General features: G+C 46.8%; 1 protein-coding gene across 12 annotated transcripts in view; it reads right to left on the reverse strand.

The window, feature by feature from the left end:
- Nucleotides 1-24,673, reverse strand: part of SYCP1 (synaptonemal complex protein 1) — a 6,803,167-nt gene that overhangs the window by 5,344,575 nt on the left and 1,433,919 nt on the right. For all 12 annotated transcript variants that reach the window (XM_078644363.1, XM_078644366.1, XM_078644361.1 and 9 more), the window contains one exon: nt 9,532-9,605. In XM_078644363.1, the coding sequence (XP_078500489.1) occupies nt 9,532-9,605 (74 nt within the window). The remainder of the gene's footprint in view (nt 1-9,531; nt 9,606-24,673) is intronic.

Raw genomic sequence — 24,673 nt, forward strand, 5'->3', positions numbered from 1 at the left:
TACGCGACATTGTACTGTTCTCCAGCAGGAGTACAGCTTACGTTGGGTAAAAGAATAATCTCTCCGATGTACTTGTCGATGGATGCGCTCCCACCAGAGCTGCGTTCACTCCCTGATACTCTTTGGGCGACTGGTCCTAATGATGTAGGTCTATTGGAAATTCCACCCTATGTAGTAACTTTGAAAGCAAATGTCAAACTTCCACGAATTCCACAATACAGAATCTCTAGTGAAGGTGAGCGTGCGCTCCTACTGATAGTGCATGATCTGATTGAGAAAGACGTTATAGAAGAAACTAGAGGTAATGTCTGTAATAGTCCTGTACTGCCTATTTTGAAACGAACTGACCCTACAAAACCTCCAGTATATAGGTTTGTAATTGATCTCAGAGAGGTTAATAAAATTGTGATTCCACAGTTTCCTGTGGTACCAGACATTACTGCATTGTTAACGTTGATTCCTGCTACAGCAGCATGGTTTTCGGTTGTCGACTTGAAAAATGCCTTTTTCAGCATTCCGATAGCCGAAGAAAGCAGAGATATCTTCGGTTTCTCTCTAGGAGGACGAAGCTTTAGGTTTAAACGCGCTCCACAAGGCTATTGTGAAAGCCCATCTATTTACAGTCAAGCATTAAAAAGCCAGTTAGATTCCTTCGTACTTCCTCTTGGTTCAGCTTTAATACAATATGTCGATGATCTTCTAGTGGCTGCAGATGACAAGGAAACTTGCAAAACAGCTACGATTTCTTTATTGCATCACTTATCAGATTTGAATCACAAGGTGTCACCTTCAAAAATGCAATACTGCTGCCAAGAAGTGACCTACCTAGGTCATCTCTTGTCAAAGGAGGGAAGGAAGTTGACCCCAGAGAGAATAAAAGCAATTACACAGATGAATGTTCCTAGCACGCAGAGAGAAGTACGTGCCTTTTTAGGTATTACCTCATATTGTAGGCAATGGATCCCAAATTTTTCTCTTTTAGCAAAACCATTGGTAGCTTTGACTGGGAAAGGTGTTCCGAGTCCGGTACCATGGTCTGCAGAATGTCAGCAGAGTTTTTCTGAGTTACGAAATGCACTGTGTTCAGCACCTGTATTGGGTACACCCGACTACAGTAAGCCATTCACGCTCTATGTCCACGAGAGAGAAGGTTGTGCATTGAGTGTTTTGACGCAGAAATTTGGTGATAAACAACGCCCTTGTGCGTATTTTTCATCAACATTAGATCCAGTAGCTAGAGCGTTGCCTAGTTGCTTGAGAGCTACAGCCGCAGCTGCAGCTTCCATTCGACAATCTGCTGGTTTAGTAATGAACAATATGCTAGTGGTTATGGTTCCTCATGCGGTGGATACACTCATGAACCGAACCAAGACGCAACACCTTACCAGTGCTAGATTATCAGGTTATGAACTGACACTGTTAGCTAGTCATATTCAGATCAAAAGATGCAATGTATTGAATCCAGCAACATTGTTGCCGACTAGCCAAGAGTCGAGTGATTCCGAACCACACGACTGTTATTTCAAAACTGAGGAAGAAACAAAAGGACGAATTGATCTAAAAAACACTCCGTTGTCAGATCCAGATGGCACGCTGTATGTTGATGGGTCTTGCTTCAAATTGGAGAATGGTGATGTGACTGCTGCTTATGCAGTAACGACTTTGAGTACGATTGTGGAGACTGCAAAAGTGAGTCAGAATTCTGCCCAGGCTGCAGAATTGATCGCGCTAACAAGAGCGTGCGTTTTAGCTAAGGGAAAGAGAGTGAATGTGTTCACAGATAGTCAGTACGCGTTCGGCGTGGCCCATAGTTTTGGCCGTTTGTGGAAAGAGAGAGGTTTCATTACGTCCCATGGGACTAAGATTCAACATGGCCAGCTAGTTAATGACTTGTTGGAATCTCTAACCTTGCCGACTGAAGTTGCGATTGTGAAATGCAGTGCTCATAAAGCAATCACGGATGATGTTGGTCGTGGGAATGCTTTTGCCGATGAGACTGCAAAACAGACAGCTAGAAATATGATGAGTAGGATGTATGTTGCAACGTCTGCAAGATGGATTTCTGAGTCTGGAATGTGTGAAGACACAGTGGAAAGCGTGAAGGAAATTCAGAAAGAGGCGACTGAGGAGGAAAAACTTGCATGGAGAGAGAGCACGGGTAAATTGGACTCGAGTGGGTGTTGGATTGACTTGTCAGAACAACAGTGTTGGATGCTGCCTGATGCGTATGTGCTTGCAGTAGTGACGATGGCACATGGAACAGCGCACATCAGTTCAAAAGGGATTTGTAAGATGTTGGCTCCGGTCTGGAAGAATGATGGGATTAGTAAGTGTGCAGAGAGAGTGGTGAGAAATTGTATGGTATGCTTGATGCATAATCCTGGCAAGGGAATCCCCACACCTGCAGGTCACTTCGCTCCTCCTTCCTGTCCCTTTGAAGTGATCCAGCTAGATTTCATTCACATGGATCGTTGTAATAACCTGAAATACGTCCTAGTGGTAGTTTGTGCTTTCTCCAGATGGATCGAAGCATACCCGCTAAAGGACAATACTGCCTTATCCACTGCCAAAATTCTTCTTAAAGAATACTTCCCCAGATACGGAATGCCACGGATTGTATGGTCAGATAACGGAAGTGAGTTCGTAGGGAAAGTTATGCAGAGTGTGTGTGCCGGCCTAGGGATTAGACAGAAGTTTCATAGTGCGAATCATCCCCAGTCCGCGGGTTTAGTCGAGGGTTACAATGGCACCCTTAAACTGAAACTTGCTAAGATACAAGCATCCACGGGTTTGTCCTGGCCAGACGCATTGCCGTTGGCTTTGCTATCAACAAGAGCAACCGTACATTCTAGAGTAGGGCTTAGTCCTTATGAAATAGTTTTTGGTCGTCCTGCAAATGTTTGGGGGGTACCTAGACCAAAAGAATTCAAGCAGCTGGAATACCCAATGTTAATTGATTACCTTTTCGACTTGACTGCTAAATTGAGTCTTATTCACCAACAGGTTTTCGATGCATTGCCAAAGCCACCGGAGAGTCCAGGCCATCAGCTGAAACCGGGTGATCAGGTGGTCATCAAAAATTTTGCAAAAACGAAAAATCTTCAGCCCAGATTCATTGGCCCTTTCCAAGTCCTACTAGCAACGAGAACTGCTATTCGTGTGGCCGGAAGGAAAAACTGGATCCATACGACACACGTCAAACGTGTGCCTCTGCCACTTCCTTACGACAACTGGGTAAAGAAAGGAATCGGTGCCTCTGAAACAGAACAAGTCCCCAGGTTCATACCTTTCAGCGATGCAGAACTGATCACGGATTCACCAAATTCTGACTCTCCTCCTGAAACTGCTCTTTTGAACCCTGAACATTTGTCATCTGCACCAAAAGAACATTTGCCATCTGCGAACGTGAACATTGCAACGTCAGCTGAAAATACATTGTTTCCAGATCAGACAGCTCCTGCAAAACTGAGATACAACTTACGTTCTCGCAATATGGACAAATAAAGCAGGAAACTGCCTATTTTCAGATTTGAATTTTCTATACATTGCCTCCAGCCAGGAAGTCTGCTAATACTTTGTATTGTTTCTTTTTGTTTTAAAATTGCCTTGCCGTCTGGGTAGCCGTAGGGTCGTGGCTGTGTGCCTAGTTGAATCTGCGGGGGTCAGACGCAAGGTCGATCTTTCTGTTAGTTCTGGGAACTCCCAGGGCTGATAGAGGCATTTTCATCTACGTACACATCATCAGTGGTCGCGAACGGTCGTAGAAGATGGAGCTTCCTGAGCTGCAACGAGAAAATGTAATTTATGTTCGCAGAAATAGACTGTACCGAATACTTCACAGCAAATGCTTTCTAATGCAATGTGCAGTTACGTTTTTAATCGTTTTGATAACGTTGGTGGGTGGAATCATCTTTGGTGTACATTTGATTTTTATGCCAGTAACTACAGTACCTCCCCTTGATCCTACTACTTCTACGGTTTCTTCTATGCATTCTTTTCACTCATTTCCTGAACACGAACAAGCTCGACGCTCAGAATTTATTAACAATACATTTGTACAGCTCTTGCATCAACACCAACTGGTAGTCAATACTACAGACTGCTGGGTGTGCGGCTTGATACCTCACACTATGGATAAAGGCATTCCCTATTTAGTCTTGCCTTTTAGCTACAATGGATAATTTCAGGCCTTTCAGACCATTTTTTCATATGCCCTTGAGACCTATCCTCCGCGTCCACCACGGTCCACTAAATACAACTCAGCCAACAAAGCTTTAGTCCAGGGAATTATTGATATGATTAAAGACGTCAATAATACTCCATCTTACCCTAGAGATGAATTACGGGTGTATTTGAGTTGGAACTCTACAGAGTATCGCCTTAGTTTGGGAGAAAGCAAGCGTAAAAGCTCCACTTCAGTTTGGGTCGTGCCTCACCGAGGTCAAGTCTGTTTGCAAGGAAATGGGAGAAATCCGAGAGCTCAGCTAGGGAGGAGTGAGTGCGTTGAGACTTACGTATTTCCGTCTAACTCCTCCCCTGCCTTTCTGACTGCTAGGGGTACCTACTTCATCTGTCAGGACAGAGCTTATACATGGCTGCCTGCTGACTTCTCAGGTTCATGTTATATTGCTCGATTGTTACCTCCGACATACACTGCTTCTTCAGATTATCACAAGACCAGAGTAGCAAGAGGTGTCTTCAGCAAGGAAGATACCGCTGGTCAAGAAGCTGGAGACTTTTTCAAAGGTTTCCTTCCGTTTTGGGGGCCTATGGCAAATAGTAGAAATCTACGTCAACTAACACGGGTAGTTGAATCTACTATTACAGAAACTGCTGGTGCCCTTAGTAATTTAACAGCTGAGCTTCAGGCGGATCGTCTCATGACGTTGCAGAACCGTATGGTTCTAGACGTAATACTTGCAGATCGAGGTGGGGTATGCAGAATGATCCAATCGAGCTGCTGTGTCTTTATTCCAAATAATGCTCCAACAGTCTATGAAGCAATCTCTAAGCTACACAAGATTTCCGACTCTATACACGTAGATAAGGGAAACTGGTCCTTCATGGAGTGGTTTTGGACTCTGGTATCAGCGTGGGGATGGAAGGTTCTGATGGTCATTGGTGTCATCCTAGTATTTCTGTTCTCGTGCTGTCTTATTATCCAATGTGGTCCCGCTCTGTGTAGTCTCTGTGCTGCAACCTGTTTCAGAAAACCACCTGCATTAGGAGAAAAGGCACGAGACAGGATGATGATACAACAACATGTCACTGACCTAATGAGCATAGAATTAGACTCTGACTCTGACATAGACTGAGTAATTGCCTATGTAAGGGCAAAAGGAGGGTCTGAGGTTCCGTGACGATTTTACTCGTGTTTGTAACATTGTCGTAAATACATAATTTTGGTATCAGTGGACCGCAAATGATCCATTTAGTATATCCTGGTGTTTTCGCTATGCTACGAGCAAGAGCACTCCAGTTACAAACACATTTCTGTCCTACCCATGGCATCCATCTTAGGACACGGAAGCCATTTTGTATTCCTTGCCCTCACATAGTCAATGGACACACAATGACCTCTTTTCATTTAAGGACACGTAGGCTTTAGCCGGCGATTCACCTTGCGAGTGACACGTGCACCTTAGGCCAGCAACGCTGTGGCAGCATGACTCGGCAAGAGCTGCCTCCCCAGCCTGAGGCCAGTCCTGCTATACTGGTTCTTGTGTTCGTTGGCCTGATCATGATTAGGCGGCCGAAGCTGGTAACCGTGCCCATTTACGACCCACAAACATCTCTTATCCTGTCTTTCTATCTTCCACACCTGGCTCTGCTCTTTTCCTTCTGGGCCTTTATTAGGGGGAGGTAACGAAATTTACGATGAGGCGGTCCGGGTCTTGAATGAAGAATTGACATAGGATTATGATGGACTAGTGGGAACCCCTCATTCGTAATGTTTTGACATCAGATACTGTTGACGATTCCTGTGCAACGCCAAATATTTATTGTTTAAGACACGAATGTTTAGAACTGTGGTAACATGTAAAGAATTTGCCCCGAGCAGAATATTTAGTATATAAGGAACAACCCTCTTTGTACAAATTGAACAGGCTCCTAGACACTGCCCGTGTGCAGTTTCTGTGACTTCTGTGTCCCTGCAGTAATAAACCTTTGGTCTTTGACGCCACCATCGAGAAGCCCGTGTTTCTGTTTGTTTGTGCACCGAGACAGGTTGAACTCCGGGGTCTTCGGGTGTTGTCCCTGACACCTCTGGACGGAACCAAAAAGTCCAGAACTCCAAGGCTCCGCCTACGGCGGAGGAAGTTGCGACCGCTATCCGTTCGATTCGCTCCGGGAAGGCCTCGGGCCCTAATGGACTCCCTATAGAACTCTACAAGCTTCGTCCGGATGTATTGGCACCGTATATGCGATCTATGTTTCTGGAATCACTGGCGGAAGGGTTTCTTCCTCCTGACCAGAGATTGGCTTCCATAGTGGTTATACATAAAGAGGGTAAGCCACGTGACCGCTGTGAATCGTACAGGCCTATTTCCCTAATAAATGCTGAACCCAAGATCCTGGCCAAAGTTCTTGCTAATCGTCTGGTGGCTGTTATAGGCGATCTGGTTCATCCGGACCAGTCCGGATTTATACCACATCGCAATACGGCACTTAATCTTAGGCGCTTGCATGGAGTCCTCGCGAGAGCCGGGACATTGAGAGAGTCGGCCATCTTGGCGTCTTTGGACGCCACCATGGCGTTTGACACGATTGAATGGCCCTATCTTTGGGCGGTCCTCTCCAAATTCGGGTTTGGGCCCACCTTCATCCGTTGGGTTCGATTGCTTTATGCTGATCCCTTAGCCCAGGTAGTGGTGAATGGACGTGTCTCGGCCTCCTTTGTTCTCGGTAGAGGTACGCGCCAGGGCTGTCCTCTGTCCCCACTCTTGTTTGCCCTTGCTTTAGAGCCACTGGCGGCTTGGCTGCGGTGGGAACCATCCTTGAAGGGTATTCGATGGTCTCCGGACTTTGAAGACCGTGTATCTTTGTATGCAGATGACATCCTTTTGTACCTCACATCGCCCCGACAGTCGTTAATCGTCCTTTTTGACGTTTTGACTTCTTTCCGTAAAAATTCCGGCTTAGTTATAAAATGGTCTAAATCTTGCATTTATGTTCTCTCCGGTGACACTCCCCTCCTGCCCCGTGATTGTCCTATTACGGTGGTACTAGATAGTTTCAAATATCTGGGAATCTTTGTCACCTTGGACCCCACACTTCGGTATGAGCGCAATCTGCTGCCCCCTCTCAGACGCCTTCGGGCGGCTGTCGGGACTTGGAGCAAGCTCCCCCTTTCTCCCTTGGGACGAGCTGCGTTGTTTAAGATGATGTCGCTCCCCCGATTCCTTTATGCGCTTCAAAACACGCTTGATGTAGTGCCAGCGGAATATTTTCGTGAGATTGAGAGTCTACAGCGGCAATTGTTATGGGGGGGCCGTCCTCGCATCGCCCTCTCGAAGCTTACACTCCCTTGGTACGATGGCGGCATCGCTCTCCCGGACATTCGTCGCTATTACTGGGCCTCTCAATTGGGGGCCATCAACCAAGGCACCTACACTCCCCCACTGAACCCGGCTTTTGCGATGGACAGATGGTTGCTACCCGGTGGGGACTACAATAGGGCTCTATATGCGAAATCAGCTGGCGACACTCTTACGGGCCCCACCAAAACAGCAGTGCAGGTGTGGCGTAGAGCTACGGCAGCCACGGGATGGGCCGATAGGCCGACCCGGGCTACCCCACTATATGCTTCGGATAAACTAGGCTCCCTTTGGCAATCGAAGGGATTTGATCGGTGGGACATGATCGGGATCAGTAGGGTAGATGACGTATGGATCAAGGGCAGGGTCAAGACGTTTGAGGAATTGAAAGTTGAGTATGGGCTGAATGATAAGGAATTCTTCAGATATGCGCAAGTCCGGCATGCGGTCTTGTCGGTTTTTCCACTAGGCTCGGACGTGCCGGAGGCATCCCCGCTCGAGGATCGGATTCTAGATGGTCACGTTCCTGATAGCACGATCTCGCTAATTTATAAAAAGTTGATCAATACCAGGACTGATCTACTAGACAGTCTTCGAGGGTTGTGGACCGGAGATGGTCTGGAACTCGATGATAAGGACTGGCAGTCCGCTATTTCTTCCCCGAAGGAAGTGGCCATCCCGGCACGTCTTCGGTTCGTCCAACTGAAAATTCTGCATAGGGTGTATGTGACCGGCCCACGTCTGGTTCGTATGGGATTTTCGATGGATGGCTTGTGCAGGCGTGGATGCGGTATGGTGGCTACGTTCCTTCATATTATCTGGGAATGCCCTGCTTTGATACGTTATTGGAACCGCGTGCATGAAGTAATGAGTGAGGTCACAGGAGTGCGCTTAATGCCTGAAGCGAGAAGATGCTTGTTGAACGTCTGGGAGCCGAATGACTACAATCGAGCGCAGCTCCGCTGGGCGACCTTGGGAAACATGGTAGCCAAGCGTGATATTGCCCAATTGTGGGGCGCTCAGAAGCCTCCGACACTTCTGGGATGGACACAAAACATGGATTGGTGCATGTTTCGTGAAAAAACTGTATATGTTTCCCGTGGCAAACCAGGCACGTGGGGGAAGGTGTGGACCCAATGGAACGCACACCGTGGAGATATATGTACTCCCCCAATGTCGGAATTTGATGCTGATTTGTCTTCCTCCCAACCTGACGTTTCCTCCGCAGGAACATAGCTGTTTTGTATGTATTTTGGTCCCCTTTCCCCCCCCTCTCCCCCCCCCACTTATTGATGGCACTACTGCTTGATTCCTCTATTTACCCCCCCCCACGAACCACGTGATGACGCGTTTTAATGCACTGCCTTGTTTTGTATTGTTCTTTTGTTTTCTTGTTTTAAAATCAATAAAATGTTTTAAAAAAAAAAGAGGGCACAGAATGAGGCAAGGCTGTGGTGTGTGACGAGGTGAGGGAGGGTGGGTGGAGAGTGGGGGGACAGGACAAAATCACAAGATTGGTGTGATATTATTCAAGGGCCATCATAGGTATCGCTTTCACTCGCTCCTACAGATTGACAGACCTGTGAGCTAACACACCAGTGGGGTAGCCACGTGGTGCGCAAACAACCTCTAGGGGTGGTCACGTGATGTAATTATTTTTTTTAAATACCTGTTGAGTCCACATAAGCACTGACTGGCTAGCACTGGAAGCTGGAAACAAGAGTGAGAAGTGAGTGATGATTATGCCTGCAAAGGTGCCGCAAGCAAGGTGGCCTAGGTGTCACAGCTGCGACCACTAGTGACCACTAATTGATGGCCATGCATGTTTCCACTTGAGGCACATCACCCACCTCTTTAGGGTGACACATCACCATATCCCATTAGTGCTGCCGTCTGCATTGCACACAGCCTTTCTGCTGGAAAACTAACACATTGCTTCCATCTCATTCTGATTCTTATTGCTATAAATAAATGTTGCGTACATCAAACATACCTGTTCTTCTTTTTCACGGATTTTAATTGTGAAGTTTTTTTCTTGGGTTTGTCGTTTTTCGGATTCTTCTTTCACTGCAAAAAAAAGTTGTTAATATAATATTCCTTTTTAATTATGAATACTTAAATATTCACTATCTTGTGATTTGCAGACGTCTTAGCCTTAAATTGGTTTGAATATTTTATTTTACAGTGTTTTTATCAGTTGGTTGTAGGAGCTGATTTGGAGGAGTTTGGTAATGGGAGATTTGTGGAGACACGTTCAGAGGAGAATCATTCGGTGGAATTCCCTTTACCATTTATGCTGAGGAGCCCTTCTTTGTTCTGATGGGGAACTGCCGTCCAATTTAGAATGTTCCACAGCGGGCTGACTCACTCAACTACGCACTTTCAGTGAAAAACTTGCTGTGTGAGCCCATGTCGAGTCGGTCGATCTTGCAATGTGTTTGTTTCTCATAATCAAACTCCAGAAGTCAGGTTTGGTTTATGAAAAACAATCAATCAATCAACTTAACACACATTAGGGCCACTTAACATATTTCTTTCCTTTCCCGGGTCCAGGAGCCAAGATCAGGCCATGAAAAATGTACATAAAAAAACCCTACTAAAAAGGGCCGGCATTTTCAATTAAACAATCCGGATGCCATGCGACTAATGGGTCTATGGGTCACAGTTTTAGGACTTCACTGCCGAGCCCATAGTGATGTCCACACCTTTAAAAAAGGCTGAGAAGCACATAAATTGCTTTTCAGATTTAGTATTTCGCTGCTGCTATTATTTTACAAGAAATGCTGATTCAAAAGAAATAGTTATCTATGGCTGACTAAAATATTTGCTTATATTCAAATATTATAGCCAGTTAAATATGCACTATCAGAAAGGAGATTTGTAGACACATTTCAAACTTACAATAAGTCAATGTTGCTAGATCGAACTATATTACTTACGTCATCATTATACATGTTTTAGTCATCGTTATAAAATACCCACCTTAGGTTATTCTACAAGAAACTACAAGAAAGTATGATGCACAGATTACAAATGCCATTGATAAAATCATTACAAAAAACAAAAAATATAAAGTTAAACAGCACATGAATATCTTCCCTTCCCTTAATCTTTGATTGATTTTACATTTTAAGGTACAGAACATGTACCAACTGTGTAATAAATTGGATTATTAATTGGGGTGGGTGACTACCAACCTGAAAAATAATCACAACTCTAGGCCGGGTGAAACTTCCAAGTCACTAAATTACCCTGAGCTCAACCACCTGGAAGTTATGACACAGAACAGACAGGCTTACTTAGGGCAATGTGTAAAGTATTTTTCAGTAATAAAGGCAAAATTCAAAACAATAACAATTAGAACAAGCATTTGCAATGCAATAGGTCTCGCATTTGCAAGAGTTGGACCTATTGGCGTTGTAAATGACAATGTCTTTTACCCATGCAGTTTATCATTGAAGCACTTATGAAAACATAGCCATTTTTGGTGCAAGATAGCAGTGCTAAGAACCAATGGAAGTTTGGAGTGGGAGCTGCATTTTGAAAGTTGTATGAGAGGGGCCTCATTGAGATCACTCATAAGCAGGCACAATTAACAGAGACCCATGAGGATGGGCTTAAAACAAGAAGGGGCGGTGATAATCCCAGGCACCTGAGCAGTGTGTGCTATAAGTATCTAGGTGCTACTAACAGTAAAACTTTTTTGTCATGACAGATCATTTTAACATTTTGAAAGCAAACACTGGCGCAGTTGATTAGAGGAGACATTGATGTGCTACCCGAAGGTGCTCTTTTATTTCTGCCAGTATTAAGGGAATCATATTTGCGATGGAGTGGTGCTACCAGCAGTGAGTGTTTTGTATGGCCATGAAATGTGGAGATCAAACAAAATAGTTTTGTTTTTTTAATGTAGTGCTGAATGTCTTCAGTTGCAAATCGCACTGCCTTCTGCGTGAGTATATGCCTGCTGTCTAAACTTGCCCGTCGAATATCATTTCAAAACATTGAGTGGGGAATGTGTAAGACATAAATAACTCTCCTGCAGGAGTGACACACGGGTGGTGAAGCTGGATTCGACTGGAATCCAGGTGGAATAAATTCATTTAATAGCGCTGTCACATGGTACTGCAACTCATAGTCTATTTGGAAAATCAAAAATATAGGAACTCTGCGGCGTTAGGCGGCTACAGATTCAATGCTGACTCTCAATCTTTGTGTTGAAATGAATGCCCAGTCCACAGTCCATGAAACCTGCAGCTGCCAGTGTGCTCTTTAAATATCACAAACAGGGGTTTAAGTGGAATGAACAAACTTGGGGCGGGGGTCTTTCAAGGGTGCGTGGCCGATGTAATTAAGGATTGGCTTAAAACGCCTAAGCTTAAAATCTGTGCATAGCATAGTGAGCGGCCAACTGGTATTTGGCGGTTTCTGTCATCGCACACAGATATATAACATAACAAATAACATTACACCTACAACAAGCCAGGACTATTGGCTTTGTCTGTGGTTGTTAGTTGCGCAAGATAAATAAGCAACAACTATAGCTTTGATGGGCAGTCTGTACCTCCTGTATTTTGTTGAACGGATAGGCTGGGTAGTAAGTGCTATAATTACTGTGCGCTTGCTTTTAACTGAGAGGAAATGACGCATCTCATCCCATCCCCCTGCAGCAGACTTAGAAGGAGCGCTGTAAAAATTATTTCCAACCATTTCCTGGTGCCCACTAGGTGGCAGTAACGCCAGAGTTTATGAGGCGTGCGTTCTTCTACCCTCCCATTCACCAAAGAAAGTCTAGAAAACCTGATCTGGTAGAGGCATTCTGAAAGCTGGTTGCGCTATGCATTACCTCCTCGTCAGCCCTCCCCGTCCCAGTCCTAACTACATGAGCATAGCTCCTCCCACCAGAAACTCCCAAGCAACTTGAAACCCATCCCTTCCCTCCAGGCCACACCCATACCCTGAGGCATATAACCCTGTGACCTGCCAATCAACAACCTGTTTGTTTTTTCTGCGGAATCACTTTCGAGCAGTCTTCGTCGAGGGGGGCACTGGAATTGGCCTCCTATCTAAGGTGAGTGTGGAACGGGATGCTAAGCGCCCGTTTTTAACCCCTATTGTGCCTGTTTTTCTTTTACATTGTAGGCATTTGCTTTGAGTCCCTGCTGTAGCGGGACCGTGGGGTTGGGGGTCCTGACTGCCTGCTGTGGGGTGGTGACTCCCTGCTGCAGCCTCCCCTCTTCCGGGTTCGTTCCCTGCTCTAGCCGGTACACCCGGGGAGGGAGGGGGGGTGTGTGGCTGGCTTTTTCAGCGCGCCGAGGGCGTGCCGGATTGGCTTCTCTGTCTGTAACTCTCGGGGCTCGTTTCTTCGAGCCCGTGTTTTTCCCCTTTTTCTTTATGCTTCCTGCAATCCTTGGTGGAGTCTGGGGTTGCGGGGAGGGGGGGGGACTGCCTTTGTTTGGTCCGTGGGGGCCCGATATTTAGGTTCAGTCCGACTTTGTTGTTTGTTTCCTGGGTTAGTGTTCTCTTCCCCGCGTTTCTGTTGTTGGAGCTCCCTCTGCTGGCGGTCCAATTTTGCTTTATTGCCGTTTTTTACTGGAGGGATTTGCATGGGGCTTGATTTCGTGTCTTGGCCTCTTGCTGCTCTGCTGTGGAGTTCTGCTGGGGAGTTGGGGAGTTCTTACCTCTGGGTTCACTGGTTCCTGGGACGGGGTCTTCTGGGTTTCTTTGTATCCTTACAGTTGGGCCCTGTTCAGTCTTTTCCTTTTGTAGTTTGGTAGTCTTCTCTGATAGGGCGGTTTGAAGGCCGGCCTTCGGTCCTGTGTAGGGATTGGCTCCTGGTCTAGGTGGCTTTCCCTGGTTGGCCCTTGGGGATTTTTGCTTTGATTGGTCTGGGTATATCTTGGGGTCTGGATTTCTGTTCTCCTGTTTACAACATGGAGGGTAGAGGTGCAGACGTGCGTGAACTCGGCTGTGAGGATGGGGAGGTGGTCGCTGGTTCTTCCACTGCTCCTTCCATGGCGAATATTCAAAAAATGATTGAGGCTGCTGTGGCGGCGGCCTTTGTGGCTCATGATCCCAAGGGGCCTAAGAGACAGAAATTGGATGCCTCGGCTGAGGTTGATCCGGACGTTGACTCTGATGAGGAAGTGAAGGGTCGTTTTGTCCAAGGGGCTGACCTTCGCTGTGTTATGCAGCATGTTCGAGACAATCTGGGATTCCCTGATCCTGTGGAGGGTGGAGAGTCTGAAGACTTCTTCGCCAATTACCTGAAGAAAGATCCGGAAAGCCTCCCCATTCATACGTCTGTGAGGAAGGTGCTGGAGGGGGAGTGGAAGGATGTTGACAGGCATGCCTTTCCCCGGTTTCTGGCTAAGAGGTATCCCTTGCTGGGCTTCGCGGAGGAGTTTCCGGCTGTGGTGAAAGTGGATTCTCTGCTGGCTGGTATGGCGTCTCAGAGCCTGGTGGTGTCTGAGGATGCGGTGCCTTCTGATCCTGGGGACAAGCGTGTCGAGGGGGCCTTGAAGCGGTCCTTTGCAGCATCCAATCTGGCTGTTCGGTCTGCTGCTTACACCAGCTATCTTGTTCAGTCGCTTCTTAGGGACTGTCAGGGTATTTCTGCGCAGCTCATGCAGGAAGAGGATCCCTCTGAGTCTTTGTCCATGTTGGAGCAGCAGTTGCGTTTCATGGCTGACTTGTCCTTCGACTCCCTTAGTGCTGCGGCGGCGGCTGCTGGGGCCTCGGTTGCTGCTAGGAGGCAGTTGTGGCTTAAGTCTTGGAAGGCGGAAGCTGCTCAGAAGGCGGCCGTGATGAAGATTCCCTTCACGGGCTCTAAGCTGTTTGGGGAGCCGTTGGAGGCTTTGATTAAAAAGACAGCTGAGGACAAAAAATTGTTGGCTCCGGTCCGCTCTTCTCAGAGAGGGAAGTTTGCGGGTTATAAGCGGGCTTTTGGGCAGGCGTTTCAATCTAAGATGGCTGCTCAGCCCTTTCGTGGTAGGGGACGTGGCCGGGGTGTCCCTTCCTTCCACAAGTCCCGGGGTCAACAAGGTGCTTCCTCTTCTGCAGGTCCCTCCAAGTCGTGACTATGTGATGGATTCCTTGGAGGTGCCGGTTGGGGGTCGCCTCACCTCTTTTTTACCTGTCTGGGAGGAGTTCGTTCGGGATCTGTGGGTTCTACAGGTGGTTCGGCTGGGCTACAGAATAGAATTTGGGACTCCTCCGGTGGATGTGTTCAAAGCTACTCCTGTTCCCAGATCTCTGACAAGATGTCGTGCTCTATTGGCCGGAGTTCGGGACTTGGTGTCAAAGGGTGCTGTGGTGAGGGTGCCTGTGAGACAACAGGGTCGGGGGGTTTACTCAATCCTGTTTTTGATCCAAAAGCCAAATGGGGACTTCCGTCCGGTCCTGGATCTGAAGGCGGTGAACTTGTGTATCCCTCATCGGTCCTTCAAAATGGTGACTCTGCAGTTGATTCTTCCCTTCCTGTCGGTGGGAGATTTCCTAGCTTCTCTCGATCTACGGGACGCCTATTTTCATGTGCCAGTGCACGCAGATTCCCAGAGGTTCCTGCGTTTCTGTGTAGGGGTGGATCACTACCAGTTCCAGGTATTGCCCTTTGGCCTGTCTGCCTCTCCGAGGGTGTTTACTAAAGTGTTGGCGCCCTTGGTGGGTTTGTTGCATGCTAAGGGTATACAGGTTTTCCCTTACTTGGACGATTGGCTGATTTCTTCCTCTTCTTTCCTTCAGGCTCAGTCACACTCCCGGGAGGTTTGCAGTCTCCTTCAACGGTTCGGGTGGATTCTGAACTTGGAGAAATCCCATCTTCACCCCACTCAGGAACTGTTGTTCATTGGGGGGGTGTTCAACACCAGGTTGGGGAAGGTCTTCCTGTCGGAGCCCCGCAGACTGACTCTTGTGCACGAACTGAAGAAGGTGTTGGGGGCAAAGTCTTCCACGGCTCGCCAGTGGTTGCGTGTTCAGGGGCTGATGTCAGCGACTGTGATGATTGTTCCTTGGGCCCGTTTACACTTATACCCCCTTGTGAATCATCTTCTGGAGCATTGGGATCCGGCCTCTCTGGATTACAAGCTGTTGGTTCCGGGGGGTGTGTCCATCGCCCGGGAGTTGTCCTGGTGGCTGGTGGATTTGAACCTCTTGCAGGGCTCGCCCTTTGTGTCCCTGGTGAGGTTGGTCCTGACGACGGACGCCAGCGTACTGGGTTGGGGTGCGGTCTTGGGTCAGGAGTCTGTGCAGGGTCTTTGGTCTGTGCCGGAGGCGGAAATGTCCTCGAATTGGCGAGAATTGAAGGCGGTTCAGTTGGCGTTGTCTCATTTTCTGCCTTGGGTCCTCCAGAGGGATGTGATGGTGCGGTCCGACAACACGGTGGTGGTGTGTTATATCAACCGCCAGGGGAGCGCGAGGGTGGCTTCCCTCAATTTGTTGGCTCAAAGTATAGGCCTGTGGGCGGAGTCTCACTTGTTGTCTCTGAGGGCTTTACATCTGCCTGGGATTTTGAACTCGGAGGCGGATCGCCTGAGCAGGGTGTTTCCTTCCCTGTCGGACATGTGCCTGTCTCAGGATGTGTTTCGCTGCCTGATGGCCCGGTTCGGGGTCCCTGTGGTGGACCTGTTTGCGGCCCCAGGGAACGCCTTGAGGGAGACGTTTTGTTCTCTGGTTCGCTCTGCCGAGGTTTGGAGGGTGGATGCCCTGTCCTTCCGGTGGGAGGGGGGCCTGATGTATGCCTTTCCCCCTATTGCCCTGCTGCCGCGTGTTCTGCTGAAGGTCAAGTTGGATCGGGCTTCGGTGATCCTGGTGGCTCCGGATTGGTCCAGGCGGCCTTGGTTCCCTCTGTTATTGAAGTTGGCAGTGGGGCCTTGCTGGAGGTTGCCAGTGGTCCCTTGTCCCTTGTCGTTTCCCCCTCTGTCTCTGGAGTGTCTGATCCGCCTGAGGCTGGCGGGTTGGCTGTTGAGAGGATGAACCTTGTGGCGTTGGGGTGTTCTCCTTCTGTGGCGGATTTTATTCAGAGGTCCAGGCGCCCTTCGACTCTCAAATCCTATGCCCGGCATTGGGTTTCTTTTCAGTCTTGGTGTACGGCGCGTGGGTGGTCTGCGTTGGCAGTGGATCCGGTATTGGTCTTGGACTTTTTGAAGGACGGCTTTGACTTGGGTCTGGCTGTGTCCTCCCTGAGGGCTCAGTGGGCTGCTGTTCGGGCCTTTCGGGGTTCGGTCTGTGACCCGGTGGTTCCCCTGGTGTCCCGTTTGTTGCGGAGTTGCTTCCTTCAGAAGCCTGTCATTCGGTCCTTTGCTCCTAGTTGGGATCTGCCTCTGGTTTTGGGGGCTTTGCAGGGGGCTCCCTTTGAACCTCTGCTGGAGGTGTCTTTGAGGTTTCTGACGATCAAGGTGCTGTTCCTGGTGGCTATTACGTCGGCTAGGCGGATTGGGGAGTTGGGCTCCTTGCTTTGTTCGGCCCCTTTTTTACGTTTCTTTCCTGATCGGGTGGTACTGCGGCCTGATCCTTCCTTTGTTCCCAAGGTCCCTTCCTCTTTTCACTGCTCTGCGGATCTGGTTTTGCCTGTTTTATGTCCTGATCCTCTTTCAGAGGTTGAGGTGCGGCTGCACTGTTTGGATGTTCGGAGGGCTCTTGAGATCTATTTGTTGCGTACTGGGCCGTTTCGTAAGGTGGAATCCCTTTTTGTGCCTTTGGCCTGGCTGGTCAGGGTCTTAAGCCTTCTGGGGCTACCCTCAGTCGTTGGCTACGATGGGCTGTGGGTGCTGCGTATGAGGCCTGTGGTGTGTTGGCTCCAGGGTCTGTTCAGGGAAGGTCGACTCGGGGGGTGGCGGCTTCCTGGGCTTGTTTTCAGGGGGCTTCCATGGCTGAAATCTGCAGGGCTGCTACCTGGAGTTCTCCGCACACCTTTATGTCCCATTATCGTTTGGTGGTTGGGGGGACTGATTCTGCTGGGTTTGGGGACGCTGTGTTGCGTTCTACTCCGGTGGTGTGACTTTCTGTGCTTTAATAAAGTCTGTTTTTTGCTACTGAGAGAAGCCGATTATTGCTTTGGTATCTGCTCATGTAGTTAGGACTGGGACGGGGAGGGCTGACGAGGAGGTAATGACCGGTTACTCACCGGTAATATTCATTACTCCGAGTCGTAGCCCTCCCCGTCCCAGTCCAGGTTCCCATCCCTCCCTCCCTGTTTCGGCTTCTTGTGCTTGTTGGGTACAGGTTGTTGATTGGCAGGTCACAGGGTTATATGCCTCAGGGTATGGGTGTGGCCTGGAGGGAAGGGATGGGTTTCAAGTTGCTTGGGAGTTTCTGGTGGGAGGAGCTATGCTCATGTAGTTAGGACTGGGACGGGGAGGGCTACGACTCGGAGTAATGAATATTACCGGTGAGTAACCGGTCATTCCTAACTATTAAAGAGTGTGTATGTACATGTGGGATTTTACAGCTGCAAACATGCTTTGGCAAGGGAATCCTAATTAAATGTAAAGCTCACAGTACAATTGCTTACAAAACTCAAGACAGGTTTTATAGTTAGTTGTTTTTTTAACACGAGGCATACATACATTCAATCATCATGGAATCCTTCGTTGTGTTTTGCCCCTGAAACGAAGCATAACATTGAGCTTCAGCTGCTATCATGGAGAAAGGCACTTCCTGTAAGAAAGGGAACGCTGCTTTTACCCCGCCTGGTACGGACGCACCGTTAGTGGAAGTGCATCTTTTTTTTTACAAACGTGAAATACTCTGCGGTAGATGGAAAAACAACACGTATTTAATTGCTGAAAAGCGTTCATATTAATTTAGAAACAAAGAAGCGTGTTTGTATCAATCAGCGCAAAAATCCAAATCTACTCCGCGCCAATAAATTATCAGTTGCAGAAAACAGAACGTCTGCGTTATGCAAGCAGCGATACCACCCAGGCATGATAGATGTCAGTATTTATGCGTGAAATCATTTCCAAAAACAAACAAAACAACAAGGAGATGGGCGTGAACCAGGCGCCATGAAAAAAAAACCAAGAACAAAACAGCGCTGCTCCAGCAACAGGAAGGAGGGGGCCGCTCATGGAAGCTTTTCTCTGCAGACTCCCCTGCATTCCAGAGAGGCGCGCAACGCGATCCGGTCTGCATTGGCATGCCGTGGAGAGAAGACCTGGCCGCGCGCACAACGTTATCCTATGGGGAAACGCTGCGCGCGGACAGGTCTTGTCTCCCTTCGTCGTTCTCAAACTGCTGAGACGACAACTATAGTTCTCGCTTGCGAGAACGCGCTTTCAGCGCGTTCGTCGTAGGCAAGACCTAAAAAAAAGTGTAAGAATGACAAATTTCCAGTAAGGTGAACTGGAGATATGAAATTTTAAAGTTTTAAGTAGAGAGAGCACAAAAAAACACAAAGCGCCAATGATAGTAACTGGTTGCAATAGACTGGGATTAAGGCACAATTTGAGGCTGACCAAGATGAAGCACTGGTCGGATACACCAACCATGTTCGTCCTGGTCACATTTTTTTTACCTTCTGACTTAGTCCTTTAAAACCAAATCCACTACCGAATTACCCTTTTAAAACCACCCAAGACCTATGGGGAGGTGCTTAAAGAGGCCAAAAGCAGGGTCCTGTCTCCACTGGTTGTCTGAGTACTTCCAGGAAAAAGCTGCTTGTAGCTTGTTGTATCCCTGTAGCTTGAACATGATATCAGCCTTATGACCCTAAAGTCCACTACTTTGTCCTAGGCACAAGAGGGAGCAGGTACAGCCCTTCAGTACGTTTCTGTATGGTGCTTATTGTCTTACCAGTATTGGAAAAGTCAGTCAGTCAGTCAGAATACTTTATTTCGATAATTCAATATCATAAAAAGACAATGGTGCTATACAAAATTTCCATGTACTACGAAGTCATGATAAAAAAGGAAACAAACAGCATACAATATAGTCACCCTAATTATGAATTCATTATGCAAACATAAAACTCCATTTCATCCCAACTCTATTCCGCATTTAAGAGTTATTATCATTCCTATTCCTGTTCCTAATCCTAACAGCACCCACAAGGAAGCTAGCAACATGAAACATGATCCTAGGTGTCTGCAATAATTGCAAATACAAAAGAGCTGGCTTAACCTGAATAAACCCAGCCTCCCTTAAAACAGGGACCAGGAATTTTGCCCTTAATGCCGTGTAATGACCACAGAACATCAAGAAGTGCATTGTGTTCTGGGTGGAGAAATTATCACAAGTACACGGCATTGCATTTTCAGGGGTACTCCAGTTGGGGAAATATCCAAGGTTCAAATGAATCATATTAAAGCGGAATCTGGTTAGGAGGAACCTATGATATGGCCGGTTCACAATATTTAAATACATTTCAGGTCCTTGTTGGGAAGATATAATGAGGTTAGTCCTCACCATAGGTTTTTTTAATTCCAATTGTTCTCTCTCCAGGCTTAGCATTTCTCCCATTGCACCCTTAATTAGTGCAATGTCCTTTGATGTTATTGACTCTGGTGAAGAAAATAGCTCTGGTCTCCCTAGCTTGACAAAACTATTTTTAATGTATGTCAGCCACTGAATTTTATTATTTTTTTCTAGATGTAAACAATCTTTCAAAATAATATGATTTAGGGGGATTTCCTGATTTAACCAGGTCTTCATCCATGCTAAAAGCGGGGCCGTTTTTATCATATCTGAGATAAAACCTACCCCAAGTTCAATATGAATTGTATATGAGGGGGTAGACTGTGGCACAGAAAGAACAGATCTCAAGAATTTGTTTTCACAAATCTGAAGACAATCCGGGGAACTATAACCCCAAATTGAGCAACCATAGGTGGCCACTGCAAGGCATTTAGCTTTGTAGATTTTCATTAGTGCCACTATTGGCCTGGCCCCCAGTTTTTTTGAAAAACCCTGGAGAGCAGAAGAGGTTCTTGCCAAGGAAATATTTCTGTTTTTAAGCTCCAGCCCCCAGTTCCCTCTCTCGTCGAAAGTAATACCCAGATAAGGGAATGTGGGAACTCTACAAAGTTCTTCTTTTCCACAAGTGAAGGTTTTGAAATACTTCTTCCTTGAACACTTTCCCATTATCATAATCTGGGACTTCTTGACATTTATTTTTAGGTCTAAGGATCCCATAAAGTTCTCAAAAACGTCCAGAACTCGTTGTAGTCCAACCCCAGTCCGTGCGAGAAGGACGGCATCATCCGCGTATAGGAGGACTGGAATGCCAAGTTCTCCTACACGCGGAATATCGAGAATGGCCTCCCTTAGTGCTGGTTCCAGAGCATTTATATATAACGTGAATAAGAGGGGAGCCAGGATGCACCCTTGCCTGACCCCCCTTCCTGACTTAAAATGACTAGAACAGCGGCCCTGCGAGGTAACCCTGACGGAAGCTAATAACCCAGAGTTTAAGTCCGCCAAAAGATTAACTAAGGCCCTATCAAGACCCATATCGAGTAAAATTTTCCACAGCTTTGACCGATTTACAAGGTCAAAAGCTGATGAGAGATCCATGAACCCCAGGTACATGGACCCCTCCTTGGCCTTGGTGTATTTATCCACTAGTAGGTGCAGGTTAAGACATTGATCTAGTATGCTCCTCTTTGGTCTGAACCCATATTGCACGTTTGATAAGACCCCTCTATCATTCACCCATTCATTTAATTTAAACAAAATGACCCGTCCCAATATTTTGACTGAGGAGTCAATTAAGGAGATGGGTCCATAACAAGAAGGGTCCTGCCTGTCTCCCTTCTTGTAGACTGGGATGATGATCGATTTTTTCCATGAGGACGGTAGGTTATCATGGGCTAGAGCATTAAAAACATTGCACAAGACCTTTGACCAAAATTTTGGGGCGCTTTTAAAAACGTCTGCATGGACCCCATCGGGTCCTGGAGCTTTATTTTTTAGGGTCAGGTCTAACGCTCTTTCCACTTCTGCGACCTCAAAGGTTACAATAGGACCCTCGGTGGAGAAAGTGGAGTCCCCCTTTGAGATTCATTTGTAGGGTCGGAATAAATTTTACTGAAGTGGTTTATCTAACCCTCATCTGGAATAATAGCCTCAAGTGGGGAATTCTCCTCACCCGAGAATAATGGTTGATTTACTATTTTCCAGAATAATCCGCTATTTTTTAGGGTTTCTGGGTCAAGTAATTGGGCCCAAGCATCATCCTTCAACTCTTTTTCTCTCGCTAAAATGGCTTTTTTATACGCAGTTCTTAAACTAGCTATTAGGGCTCGATCTTTTGGAGTGGCCTTCAGGGCACTGAGTAGATCTCCGTGAGCCTTGGAACATATTTTATTAAACCATCTCTTGCCAAAATGCGTCTTCTGCCTTTGGCCAGCAAGTCAACTTTGGTTACTTTCTCTACAGATGTTATCAAATGCAAGAACCAATTCTTTATTTTGCACCCTATTTGCTAAGCATAAGGCCACCTCATCCTCGACTTTATCCAAAACCTCTAGCAGAAAAGTTTCAGGGACTATATTTGTCTATTTTATCCTGCGTCCTTGATCTTTAATGATCAAGTTTAGGCCGTCTCTGTGTGGCACTGTTTTCATGAAAAATAGATCCTTAGATATTATTTCCATGAACACCGGGTTATGGTCACTAAAGACCGAGACCTCCGTATTATATATTAAAACCTTAGACAACAAAAAGGAAGACATAAAAATGAAATCAATAATAGTACCATCATCTGTTCCCTTGAATGTAGGGGGCCTACAACCACCAACTCCGCATCCCGACTCATATAGGTTCCATCTTGCCAGGAAATTTTCTAGATACTCCCCCCGTCTAGAATGTTCCAGGTGAATAGGTGAGGAGTAAGGAGGGCCATCTTCCTCGAAACTGGGACATGGTAGGTTGCACGGGTGAATGTTAAAATCCCCAAGGAAAATTATTTCAAAAGTATTGAAATTTACACTGTAGACTGACAGAAATTTTTCCAGTGCATCCAGATTATAACCGGTGCACTCATTTGCATTAGAATTATAAAAATGTATAAATAAAATCTTGGCCTTATCCGGGGTAACTAGTTCAATAATTAAACAGTTCTCGCTTCCTGAGATACACTGAGATAATGTTCCCTGTATGTCAAGTTTAAATAAACTTAGTAGGCCACCCTTGGCTCTACCTGCGGCACTACTAGTAGCTGGAATGCAAAAATGACTATAACCGTCCAAAGAGAAGCCATTACACTGGTCCCATGTCTCTTGAAGAGCAATGATGTCAAAAGATTTCAATGAATTAATCCACAGATCATTTCCTGCTTTTGCCTTAATGCCCGCAATATTCCAGGTCGCAATTCTGAAGCTATGTGGTGGAGACTGAGCTTTTTTCCTACGTCCACTAGGCAGTGAATCATTGTCCTCCAATGAAGACAAGGGGGTATAACGATTAGTAAGAGGTAGGGCTTGATCAAATTGATCGTGCTGCCTAGTCAACCGATAACAATATGGATCAGGTCTGTTTGGAGGTTGATATACATTTTGCGAACAACAAGAAAAACCCCGTTTATGTGATAAGACAGGAAGATGGGGCTGATCAGATTGTGACGGCTGGTTATTGATGAGATGATTATAGAAAAACCCAAGAGGCCGTGCACATACAGTATTATCCGCTATAGGTAAGTAAGCTGCTCTAAGTAGGACTGTGGCAACGTGTTGCGGATGCTTAAAGTTTACAATAATACAGTCTCCCCTAGTGTTCTTCCTTGAATTTCCTAACCAGCTGACTCTTCGTGTGGAGATTATATCATTAGAGAAGGCGAGTGGAAAACCACAGTTCCTATTCAGCCACGCCAATGCTTTATTTTTTAGGGCCTCGTGTGTTTCTAGGAATCCACCTCAGGGATATTAGTTAATACAACTGTATATGGGACGCACTCAGGGGGAAGATTAACTGGAGTTCTTCTCTTAGGCACGTTTCTCCCACCATTTCCCCCCCCCCACTATGTTATTCTGGCCACCAGGGTTCATTAGAGCAGCTTGAATTTCAGGCGCTGCGGGTGGGGGTGTATTGGAAGTTGACACCAATGATGGTTGAGTAGCTCGTAGAGTTTGTGGAGTATGTTTGGCCCTATTCCCCTCCTTACCAGATGTACCTGCAGCCCCTTTTACGTTATTATCAGCTTTGGGACACGTATATGTTTTAGTCAGGTTTAGAAGTGAATTCAGGAGACCTCCTAGTCTGGATACCTCTTGTGTAACCTGTTCTAATTTTACCACAAGTGGTTTAATCATAAGTTCGAGTTTTGATTCAATAATACTCGCCAATAACTCAATATGGGCGGGTGGCAAGTTAGTCAACTCAGCGTCATTTGTGGTCTCTATTACACTCCCTGAACTAGTAGATATCGACCCATTCTTTTTTGATTTCCTGACCCCCCCCCTTTTTACCGGGGGCTTCCTGCATGCTCTCACTAATCTTCGTACCGGTGGCGATGTCGGTGCAGGAGAAGGGGACGGGGAGGGTATAGGGGACAAACTTTGTTCTGGGGTTATATTATTAATAGTAATTCCAATCAAATCATCATTACAACTACCCATCAGGACAGGGGAAGCTACAGGCGAAGCTAGAGGCGATTGCATTCTTATTGGTGAAACCAATGGGCTATCCCGGTTTATTGAGAGGCACCTTTCTTTCTTTATTTTGCTAACCACCTTTACTAGGTAGTTGTCCATTGTCCTAGTCTCAGACGGGATTTTTGCCGACCTAAGTTTAGACATTGTAAGCTGGTTGAATCACTATTCCAGGCACTTCACAATTTAATAACACAAATACTGTTGCAACTGTAAAGGATCTCCCACAAGTTGCATCTATTTCATAGGCATCCAACAGGGTTCATAATGCATTAAGATAAATATTTAGATCATATGTCTCACAGTTTAGAAGAGTCCAAGGGAAAAAGAGCCAAAGTCCGTGGCCCGGCCCGGCCTCCTCTGGCCTCTGACGGCCACAGACGGCCCCGCCCTTGTCCCGGGCTTCTCCCGGCACGCGCCCGCCCGCCCGCCCGCGTCACGCGGGACGAGGTTCCGGTCAGCCCTTTGAGCGCCTCCTGGCGCAACGCGATGACGGAGGTGGCGTCCTTGACGCAGGTAGGGCAGCTGGGAGGAGTAGTCCGTTGGGAG

Source organism: Lissotriton helveticus, chromosome 5_1 (assembly GCF_964261635.1).
Source record: "Lissotriton helveticus chromosome 5_1, aLisHel1.1, whole genome shotgun sequence".
NCBI classification, from domain to species: Eukaryota; Metazoa; Chordata; class Amphibia; order Caudata; family Salamandridae; genus Lissotriton; species Lissotriton helveticus.